This window comes from Delphinus delphis, chromosome 16 (assembly GCF_949987515.2).
Source record: "Delphinus delphis chromosome 16, mDelDel1.2, whole genome shotgun sequence".
Taxonomy (NCBI): domain Eukaryota; kingdom Metazoa; phylum Chordata; class Mammalia; order Artiodactyla; family Delphinidae; genus Delphinus; species Delphinus delphis.
In genome coordinates this window covers 50,524,374-50,536,312 of record NC_082698.1, presented here as the reverse complement: position 1 = coordinate 50,536,312, position 11,939 = coordinate 50,524,374, and the positions used below count along the sequence as shown (strand labels likewise).

The 11,939-nt window shown below is 45.7% G+C and overlaps 1 protein-coding gene across 1 annotated transcript; it reads right to left on the bottom strand.

Moving 5' to 3' along the window:
• Nucleotides 1-2,849: 2,849 nt before the first annotated feature.
• On the bottom strand, nt 2,850-7,092 carry LRIT2 (leucine rich repeat, Ig-like and transmembrane domains 2). Its single transcript, XM_060033480.1, has 3 exons — nt 6,983-7,092; nt 5,911-6,692; nt 2,850-3,643 (listed from the first exon to the last, which is right to left on the bottom strand). Exons 1-3 carry the CDS (start codon nt 7,090-7,092, stop codon nt 2,850-2,852), a joined length of 1,686 nt encoding a protein of 561 aa, XP_059889463.1.
• Nucleotides 7,093-11,939: the final 4,847 nt, after the last annotated feature.

The window sequence follows — 11,939 nt, the reverse complement described above, 5'->3', positions numbered from 1 at the left end:
CAGAACAGAACATTAATTAAGCATTAATTAAACAGAATGGGAAGGACATTAGCATAGATACCCTGTCTTTATATGTATTTATACATATATGTATGTATTTCTACATAGACACACATATGTAATCCTAATAAGATCTGCTGTTCCAAATGACCAGTCTGTCTTCTGAGTCACATTCAGAGAAAACACAAATGGACATGGATGCCTTAAATGGTGATACTTATTGAGGGCTTACTATGTGCCGGGCATTGTTCTGAGATCTTTACATGTAAAAATTCATACAAGCATCAGGACAACCTTATGCGGTAGGTGCTATTACCCCTACCATCATATTGCCTAATCGATCTAACGTGCATCTTTAGGACTTTTTTTTTTTTTTTTTTTTTTTTTGCAGTACGCGGGCCTCTCACTGTCGTGGCCTCTCCCGTTGCGGAGCACAGGCTCCAGACGCGCAGGCTCAGCGGCCATGGCCCATTCGCCCAGCCGCTCCGCCGGCATGTGGGATCTTCCCAGACCGGGGCACGAACCCGTGTCCCCTGCATCGGCAGGCGGACTCTCAACCAGTGCGCCACCAGCGAAGCCCCATCTTCAGGATTTTTTAAGGGGCAGTCTAAGGGTCTTAAAATATCAGATTCTCAGAAATCCTCTCTAGATTATGTTCCCTCTCCCTAAATTTCCATGTCACAGACGCAGCTGAACACTGCCCCTGCTCAGGATATGCTCCTGACTCTCCCTGCTACCCACACTCCTCTTCCGCAGCCCCTTCCCTCCTCCTATCCCTCTGCCCACACCCACCACGAAGCTTTCTTTGCCCGAAGTGGAGGCCAAAGCCTCCACTCCTGCCTTCAAGGTAGCCCCAGGCCACTTCACGATGACTGCGCCCCCTCATGACCCACAGACAGCCTTTGAGCCTATGAAAGGAGTACGCAGAGGCCAATGGAAGTACGTTCTTACCCTGCTCCGACCACTTTTTTTCTAAATTTATCATGGGAAATCTCTCATAAAAAAATTCTCCGTTACATTACTTATATGTGTGTGTTATTTGTACACATATGTATACATAACTATATATATGTACATATAGTTAAAAAATTCATGTTCCTTGGTGTGACAGTGGAATTGTGGTTGTGTCTTTTTGAAACTTCATTATCTGTTTGGAGATAGAACTAAAATATTCACAGGTGAGTTTTGTATTTACCATAAATACTCCAGTTTAAAAAACCTGTTGAGAGCAAGGACTAGATGAAGTAAGAGTGGAAAATGTTAAAAAAAAAAAAATTACGGAAGCTGACTGAAGAGAAGAACAAGATTTCCTCCACTTTTGGTGTGACAGAAATTTTCCATGAGAAAGCTTCTGGTGCTCAGAAAAAGATAAATGAGGAGAACTTGAAGAAGTGAGGTAACAATTGGTCTGAATATGAGAGCTGTCTTCAATTTTTTTAAAATTCATCATAACCAACACTGATTATCAACACAGTCCAGGTATTGGATGAGCCCAGCAGCTACAGCAAGAAAGGTCACTCTCTGCCCCAAAGGGCTTGCAAGTAACAAAGACATTGCATATCCTGTTCCACTCATTATTTCTTTTTCCTAGACATGTAAAGTCAAGGAGGGCTACTTGGAGGACGTGATACATGAGATGGGTCTGGAAGGATGAGTAGGAATTGGTAAGGAAGGTGGGAAGGAGAGAGAAAATATTTCTGGGGATGTCACAAGGGGGTCAGCTCACACTTGAGTCTTCAGAGCGTCTCCCTGTGGCCAGCGGGAGAAGCTGTGAGGACACCAGATGTCGGTTTAAATCCTGGGAAAGACCTTCACTAGCAGGGGTGCGTGCAGGGACAGTGAGCTGTCCCCACACTCCACGTGAGCCCCGTAAGAGGAAACAACCACCTCTCAGGGGTTTAATAAGAGAGCTTGGAACATTAAATGGGGAAGGGAGTGCGGATTATTTCCTTATTCATATAAAAACATTTGTCACACTCAGCACTGCAATACTAGGGACACAGGGCTGAAAAAATAAGCCTTAATCTCACAATCGCATGAAACTAGGTGGGAATCAGGACTGTGTAGCCTCCTCTTTGTAATAAGTATAAGAGCAATAATAATAATTATAGTTATATGATTTTATATAAATTCTTTTCTTTCCAAATAGGGCTCCTGTGACCCTGCTTTCCATCAATCACTGGACCATGAGCCCCGGGCTGCAGCCAGTCCCCTGTTCCTCACTGCTGATAGCACCAGGCTCTCAGGAGCACCAAGGACTGCTCACAGGGACACAGACACCCACAAATAGAGACTCACATCACCCACCAGGCTCTCATCACCCCAAAAGGCAGCTTTTTAGAACATCAAACTTATGTGATCTCAGTTGGGAGTTTGCTGTTAAAAGGAAGAACAATACTTTCTGAACAACCGGAGACACAAGAGACTTCAAAGCAAACATTTAAAGGAAACAGTGGAACTAGAACCTCTTTGGGTGGTGCCTCCTGCCTACTAGTTGGGTGACATTGGTCAAGTCATTGTAACTTTCTGGGCTTCTGTTTCTTCACCTGTAACAAAGGCTAGAATCCTACCTTTCTGCAGGAGGATAACACGTGTGAAATGTGTTATATGTAAATGTTCCATGTAAACATGTAAATGTTATAGGGTTAGATATTTAGAAAATAACATTTATTAATTTCGAGTCACCATGGATAACTGGACAAGGGTCCATTGGCACCAGTTCTGTGAAGATAAGAATTGTGTCTCCTGGATCATTGTGTCAAGTTCAGAGCCCTGAACTGAGTAGCTGCTCAATAAATACTTGTTGACTAAATGGGTCGAGCCAAGTTGAGCTGCCACAGAGATTTAATTTAGGGGCTGGAGGCCCACACCATTCCTCCCGGGCCACTATCTCCCTCTTCATCTCTCTCCTCGTCCCCCTCCCCCTCAGCACCTCTGTGCCCCAGGCCATCTTCACAGACAGCTGTGTGGTCTCTGTAGGAGACATCCCTGTGCTCTGGGACTGCCAGGGGGCATCTGGGGGCTTTCCTGCGATGAGGACAGCAGCGCAGGCCCCACTCCCTGCAGCTGCAGGGAGCCTGGACTGCCCAGACATAGGCGCCCACAGGCACCGAGAGCAGCACAGCACACAGGATCACCGTGGTGTGCAGGAGGCGCTCCCGTCCCTCCAGCCCGCCGTGGTCTCGGCCCGTCACAAAGACCACACACCGGCCCTGGCGTGGGGGCTGGCGCCCCAGGCTAAGGCAGACCTCATATTTTGTGCCGGGGAGGAGATCATCCACCAAGTATGTGCTGATTCCTGGGCCGACATGAACGACCTCCTTCCTGCGGGCTTCTTCCGACCCAATGTAGAGGGTGAACCACTTCTCAGGGGTGTCGGCCGCCACAAACCATTCCAGCACGATCCCACGCACTGTCTGCTTAACCACCCGCAGGTCAACGTAGGCATTGCCCTCCGAAGTGGAGAAAAGAGAATGGAGTGTGGGCGCGGCCTGGGCGGGCTGGACGTGGAGGGAGATGACACAGCTGCTCCTGCCGATGGAGTTGGAGGCTACACAGGTGTAACTGCCCCTGTCTACCAGGTGGGCAGCAGGTATGACCAGCTCCGACAGAGCAGCATCTTCTGCAGTGGACGAGGTCAACACTGGGTAGAGAGACAGCAAAACAGCTCAGGTGGACATTTCTCTGATAGACAGTCAGCTGGAGAGTGTCCAGCAATGCCAGTTTTTTGTTAAAAGGTGGTGGCGACCATTTATTAAGCATGTACTAGGCGCCAGGTGTTGCCTCTCAGCAATCCTGTAAGGTAAGCACCCAAATTTTACGCATGGGAAGTTGGGGACTAGAGTGATTAAGCAACTTGCCTACAGTGAGAATCGTTCAGGGGTGTCGATTGATCTGGAACCTAGTTCTTCTGTCTAGGAAGACCACACTCTATTTTTCTTTTTTTTTTATGCGGTACGCGGGCCTCTCACTGTTGCGGAGCACAGGCTCCGGACGCGCAGGCTCAGCGGCCATGGCTCACGGGCCCAGCCGCTCCGCGGCATGTGGGATCTTCCCGGACCTGGGCACGAACCCACGTCCCCTGCATCGGCAGGCGGACTCTCAACCACTGTGCCACCAGGGAAGCCCCAGACCACACTCTTTTAACTTCACTAGCTCCTCCCACCAAACGACCTTAGTCTCGCTGAGCTAACACGTGGTTTCCAGGAGATCGCTAACAACAGTGTGATTGTACAATACTGTGAGCTTCAGGAAGTGCCTTTTTACCTCCAGGATGTAGAGTGGCTCAGAGCCTGGAGCCAAGTGCCTGGATTCTATCCATTACTAAATATATGGTCTTGGATGTGTTGCTTAGATTCTCTTGGCCTCAATTTCCTCATCAGTAAAATGGGATGATAACAGTATTTACTCCATAAGTTTGATAGTAAGTGCTCAGTAAGTGTTAGCTGTTATTATTACTGAGAGAATGGATCTAACATGGTACCGAAGAGAATGATAATAGAACATCACAAAAGATAACATCTGGATGCATCTCATCATTCTCAAAGAGGCTACGACAACAGATCCTATGTTTCTCCTTCATTGGTATTTAACCTCAAGCCTATGAGACGTAATCAAATGATAGGAAAAAGTCAAAATTTCAGCTAATTAAGTATTTTTTAATCATCCAGAGTTTGTCACCATATATAACAAATATCTGGGTGACTGACTGTACTTCTCAAGTTTCACTTAGATATTTCTAGTTGTCTTCTAGAAGCATCGAGATAGTTCTAAAGAGGCCATCCCTGGCTTTGTGATGTACCCCAGCGCTGAAGGGTGGCATTAAAGGTGATTTCAGCTGAGGTGTGATAACAGAGCATGAACTTCAGGAAATGAGAGGCAGTTTAGAATCCCAGCGGTGGGGCCCACGAGGGTCACTCCCTCTCCCTGGGTCCCAGCATGGCAACTTCAAGCCAATAAGGTCTGATCAACACAGCGGTAGGAAAAGTAAAATTCAGTCAATATCTAGGACTTCCCAACTTTGCCTAGTAAGAGTTAGCTGGGGGGTAGGCAATGGCAGAGGGATGAAACACTTGTTAAAATACATTCTCTCAGGCCCTCCCCTGGACTAACGGAATCAAATCTCCAGGGAGAGGCCTGAAAATTTTATTTGAAACAAGCACCCCAGGTGATTCTGCTCAGAGAAGTTTAAGAAATAAGTAATAGATAATCTCTAGAATCAGTTCTAGTCAGAAATTCTCTGATTTAAAAATACACGGTATGGTTTTTTTGCATCTAGAAGGCTTTCAAAGAATATATGTGTTCATATACAATTCTATAGTATTTATATAAATACAATATTGTTAAGTCAATTCATATATATTAACATCTTACATCCTATCAAGATCTATAAGCAACAAATATATATATATGCAACAAATATGTATGTAATATATATATTTACATCTTACTTCCTATAGAGACCTGTATGCAAAAATATATAGATATATATTATACATATATGTGTGTAACAAATATATATTATATTGATAGATAGATCTGTGTGCAACAAATATATAAATATATATTATATGGAGTACATATATTTACATCTTATATCCTATAGAGATCTGTACGCAACCATGTAAAATAATGCCAATAGGGAGTTCCCTGGCGGCCTCGTGGTTAGGATTCCGGGCTTTCACTGAGTCGCATGACCAAATAATAATAATAATAAAATAATGCCAATAGTGGAACACTGTCTCGGAATTTTTTCTGTCGTGGTGAGTATAATTCAGGTCTGTCCCAGTCTTACCTGCACCCCTCCTTCATGATTGACCCAGTTTAGAACTTCTCTATTGAGGGCGGGGTTGCTACAGACCTCCCCAACCGCCCCCCGCCAAGATACGTGGAGAGGGTGCATGCACTTACCATCAAATTCCCTCCACTTGCTCAGGGGATAAGTCCAGGCAATAGTTGGTGAGGGGCTAGCCTGTACCAAGCATCGCAGAGTCACATTCTGTCCCACCCGGATGCTGACATTGGCACTGGGGGTTGAGATCTGCGGCTTCATGCAAGCACTGAGCTCTGTTTCGTGAAAAAGCTGCCCTGCCTTGGAGAGAGGACCTTGACACGTGAGGTAGGGATTCACCAGGACTACTGGAAGACTGATGGACTTTACAAACTGGACAAGTCCCCTTAGGCGACAGTCACATAACCAGGGGTTGTCGTGCAGCGCCAGCATCATGCTGGAGAGAATCTCGGTCTCACAGCCAGGCTGCCGGTGTTTCTGGTAGGCTGGCCAGTTCAAGAAGACACTCTTGGCTACAACTGTAAGCCTATTGGAGGATAGGTCAAGGTAGGTCAGGTTGACCAAGAACTGAAGAGCCAGTTCAGGGAGTGCATCAATCCTGTTGTGTTTGAGGTCCAAGACCCGCAGGAGCGGGGTGGCACGGAACTCCGTCCATGGTACTGAGCGGAGTTTGTTGCCCTCCAGTCTCAGCTCTTTCAGTTCTGACAGGTGCTCCAGGGCTCCTAGATGGATCACAGTGACATTGTTAAAATTGAGCCAAAGGTACTCCAAGGTGCTCATGTTGATGAAAGACGCTCGGGGCAGTTCAAATAAGGGTGAATTTTCAATTCTCACTTGCTTGAACTCTTCAGGAAGTTTCCTTGGGATCTTTCCCAAAGTGATAGACACGCACTGCAGAGTCCTGTACAAAAAACCACAACAGTTTTGAGATGTACATCAGGAAACTGGGAGGTGGGATCAGGCTTATCCTGGCATTAGACATATGCATTAGAAGGAAATAATACGATTCTCTTGAAATACAAGAGTTAGACCCATTTTGGTAAAAGCGCGCAGTTTATCAAAGCTCAGCACCGGTTAGAGGGAGTCTCACAGAGATTTTGCTGATTTCCTGCCAAATCTTGGCCTGCTCCCACTTCACACCATCCCCAAAGAAAGCCCGTCCCCTACTGGGATCCTGTTAGCCCAGCGCACCTGCCAAAACTCTCCTCTGAGCAGGTACATCCTGGCAGACAGGATAGCTGAGCTGTATGTGAATCCAGAAAGACCAGAACTAGCAAGAAATAGTGAGAAACTGAAGCCATATTCTTCTGTGAGAAACTACCTTATGAGTTTTTGAATAAGTATAGTCCAAGCTTCCGAGTGGCAAATCCTATTATTGGTAATCCATAATGACGTAGGTCAGCACAGCAGCAGCAAAGCCCCTGGATGCTCTGAGGTCTGTTATGGCCCAGATCACAAGCTCAGTAAGAACCCAGAAGAGGGAGCTATGTCTCTTAACTAAGGTCAGAAGATTTACCGTTTTTCTGGTTTTTGAGTCCAGAGAGCAAACTATAAGCCAGATGTCCAATTCAGTCCTGATACTGCCTCCCCTCAGTCTCATAAAAAAGATCTGAGAGGGCTTCCCTGGTGGCGCAGTGGTTGAGAGTTCGCCTGCCGATGCAGGGGACACGGGTTCATGCCTCGGTCCGGGAGGATCCCACATGCCGCGGAGCGGCTGGGCCCGTAAGCCATGGCCGCTGAGCCTGCGCATCCGGAGCCTGTGCTCCGCAACGGGAGAGGCCACAGCAGTGAGAGGCCCGCGTAACGCAAAAAACAAACAAACAAACAAAAAAAAGATCTGAGAAACAAACAGGTAATGCTATCCTGAGCACTATGGTTCAGGAGATTTGGCCAGAATACATCTAATACTTCATCAATCACAATTGGCTTCTGTAACCTAGAATTTTCAACCAGTCTCTAAAAGTGAATGCAGATAATGGTTAACAAAGTAATTCTGCAACCACTCCTATCAGTGGTAATCTCCCCAGCACCTCGCGTGGTGGATTCATTTTTCTTCTGCGTTAAGACAGCTGCACCTGCTGCTTGGATGACCAGAATCAGAGAAGCATCACAGTACAGAGGTTAAACCACGAGATTGTGTTTTCTGATTAAATCAAAGCATGTTTCTTATCCTGGATCACATAATTTATCCTGAATGCTGTGTATTTCATATGTTATAAATCTTCCCTGAACGCTGTGTATTTCTTATGTTAAATTTTTTTTTTTTTTTGCAGTACGTGGGCCTCTCACTGTTGTGGCCTCTCCCGTTGCAGAGCACAGGCTCCGGATGCTCAGGCTCAGCGGCCATGGCTCACGGGACCAGCCGCTCCACAGCACGTGGGATCTTCCCGGACCGGGACACAAACCCGTGTCCCCTGCATCGGCAGGCGGACTCTCAACCACTGCGTCACCAGGGAAGCCCAGTTAAAATTTTTTAAGTGAGATAATATGTGGTTTTGTATATTTGATCTGCTATTCTTCATTCATTCAACAAATATATATTGGTCATCTGCTCTAAGCCACACCTTTGCTAGGTGCAAGGAAGGCCATGGTGAGCAATACTGTTATAGATCCGGTCCCATGGGGTCTTCTATCTAGCTTATACTTCCTAGTTTTGAGATCTTTGGAAAGTCGGTTTCTCCTGTGCAAAGTGAGAAAATTAATGAATTCTTTATAGTGTTTCTAGGAAATATTAATATTATGCAAAATAAAGTACCTAACATAAAGTAGGTGCCCAATAAAGTTTAATTCACCTCCCACACCAACAGACTCTGGAAGAGAGTCTGCTTTCCATTACCTGGGGTACTTTCTGATGACTATTGAAATTCCATGGGTTCCCCTAAGATTCATGATATACATTATATTCTATAAAAGACCTCAGGGAAGAAAATCCGCTTAGTAGCTAACCAGTGAGAGGGGAAATGGGTCACCACGTAAGCTGATTACACCCCAGGCTTTCCATCCAAGCCAGATATTTTTGCTGGAATTTCCAGACAGTCTAACTCTACAATCTGGCTAGATCTCTGGACTTCCTCTCAAAGTGAAAATTTAAAAAGCAAGGAGAGTACAATGAGCACAAAGCTGTGGCAGATGTGGAGAGGTGCTGCCTAGACACCCTTCAAGGAATGAGTCGATGCTCAACCCCAAGGAGTGCTTGCATGAGGTCATGCCCTTCCCCAGGCAGCCCCAGGCAGAGACTGAGGGAGGTGAGGGCACAGGGCCCTGGCCAGTCTGGCCTGATGGGGGCAACTCTGATGGGTGATTCTCATTCCAGAGTTCTCTACCAGGTTGGCCAAAATTTTGCCAGCCTTGCTTTGCGGGAAAATGTGATTCAATCCATGGGTATCACAAATGACTAGTGAGTTCTTTTCTCACCCCAAAATAGAAAGGCCTAAAGAGCCCTACATCCCCACAATTTCTTCTCTGTTCATCCCATCCAGCCTCTTTAAATGAATCCAGCTCAACTCAACCATTCAGTGGTCTGCCGGAAAATTGAGAAGGATGCCCACTGGTATGTCATCTCTGGAATCACTGCTCCTTCTTCTCTCCTGACTCCCTCATCCTCTAGTTTCCTTATTTTGTATATAGGCATAGGGAATAGCTGTGCTGTCAGTTAAAACAGGAGACTAGAACAATTAAAGTTAGCTTGGCTCGTGTCGTTTCTCTTAAACAACTAGTGGTTAAGTGGTGTCCCTAAACTCAAGAGACTTAACAACAAAGGGAAGGAAGGAGGGAATCTGGGGATATTATAGCCCTATCACCCTTCTGGAAGGATGCTTTTAGGAGCTTGGCTCTTAGGATTTTTAGTAGAGACAGAATCCTGGGGGAGGAGTTACTCTGTTTTTGTGAAATTAATTAGATAAAAATGGCTTCTGAGCAGCAGCTCCCTGGCTTGTCTTTTCAACTGGAAAACGCCCCCTTCCCCCCATCCCCCAATATGATCGGAACTTTGGGAGAGTTCAGACAGAGAACTAGGCAACCTACCAGGAAGCAGATAGGCTGTCCTTCCTCTTTCTCAAGATGGTGTTTTTCCTTCATTCCTCCACCTGCTCCAACCATGTCTCAGACGGTCTTCTCGGCTCCCTGTGCCTGTGATAGACACACAGAGGACTACATCCCCACGCCCCCTTGAAACAGGTGGGCTACGTGACCAATATTCAGGCTAATGAAATGTTGGACGAAATAATGTTTTAAAAGCCCCTATGTGATTCTCCAGGTTCTCTTTTCCCTTGTTGCAGCAACTGTTGACCTTCCAGGTGGTGAAGTCTTCATCAGCCTGGGCCACTGAGTGAAGAAGAGAGCAGACCCCTCCCTCCATCCTCATTTCCCACTCACTCAAGTAGACTCTGTGAGAGCAGGAATAAATGTTTCTTTGTTAAGCCGCTGAAATCTGAGAATTGTTAGCACAGCATAAGCCTAACCAATCCTGACTACAATGCCCATACAATAAAATATGCTCAAGTGCTTGTAAACTGATTTTTGTCTCTCCTGGATTATATGATAGTTAAAACAAAAGTTTCCAGCTCTAGCCCTTTAAACGCACTGCTCACTGAGCCCCTTGACTAACAGCCTAGTTTTAATAGCCACATCCACTTTCCAGGATAAAATTTCTGTTGTCTGCCTTTTGGTTCCCTGTAAGTTTCCATGTCTACATCAAGTGACAGCAGACATACCCTCTGCCTAGGTCAGGAGGAATATAACCATGTTGCAGCCAAAAAAAATAAAAAAGACATGTTGGAGACGTCATGATTCCAACCAACCTCCAAACAAGGCTTCCAAGGGCCACATGCTGTGGGATCACCCTAGTGCAGGCTGGTCTTCAGCATTTGAGAGACTAGAAATTCTTTTTTTTAAAATTAATTAGTTTATTTATTTATGGCTGTGTTGGGTCTTCGTTGCTGCGCGTGGGCTTTCTCTAGTTGTGGTGAGTGGGGGCTACTCTTCCTTGTGGTGTGCGTGCTTCTCATTGCAGTGGCTTCTCTTGTTGTGGAGCACAGGGTCTAGGTGTGCGGGCTTCAGTAGTTGTGGCATGAGGGCTCAGTAGTTATGGCTCGCAGGCTCTAGAGCGCAGGCTCAGTAGTTGTGGCGCACGGACTTAGTTGCTCCATGGCACGTGGGATCTTCCCGGACCAGGACTCGAACCCATGTCCCCTGCACCGGCAGGCAGATTCTTAACCACTGTGGCACCAGGGAAGTCCTAGAAATTCTTCTTCCAGGATTTTAAGAAGACATTAGGTTTCCAGGGACTGACTCATACTAACCAGATTCATATACCAAAAGACTAATATATAAACAGGACATCATTTTATTTTTTACAGCGTGAATTTGTTTTTTCCAGTGACTTGAATATTCATGAGCACAATCCAGGATGATTCTTCTCTACAAGAGCAAACCAGGGAAGACAGAACACACAAAGAAAGGCTGACATATGGGTATTTGGAGGCTGACCATCTTGGGGGCCATTCCATTCAGACCACCAAGGTAGGTCTTCATGAATCATTGGAAAGTTGAAACTTTCTTTCTCTCTCTCTTTCACACACACACACACACACACACACACACACACACACGTTACTGGATAAATACTAACACATTCTTGCTTTCACGTTCCTGATTTTTCTTCAAACAGAGTTCAATAAAACTGCATGTTAGTTGGGTCAATAATTGTTCAATCTCAATTGGCTCAGCCAATCTTTTAGAGAAAACATCTTTATCATTTCAACAGATGGCTGCTGTCATCCACTGCACTTATATTTGTTCTGATTTGGGGAGTGTCTGTCAGTCTCATATACCAAACCATCAGAGTTGAGTCTTAAGTCTCACAAGGCATAGCAGAAATGCCTTTACAAATCTAGATCAGGGGTTGGCAAACTACAGCCTGGGAGCCAAATCCAGCCTGCCACCTGTTCTTGTAAATAACATTTTATTTGAACTCATCCATGCTCATTAACTTACATATGGTCTGGGGTTGCTTTCACACTACATCAGCAGAGTTGAGTAGTAGTATTGGAGCCTCGAGTATCTCCTATCTGGCTTTCTTTATAGAAAAACAAAAGTTTGTTGACCTATGATGTAGACAGTGGCTTTGTCATTTTCCAACCAAATAATT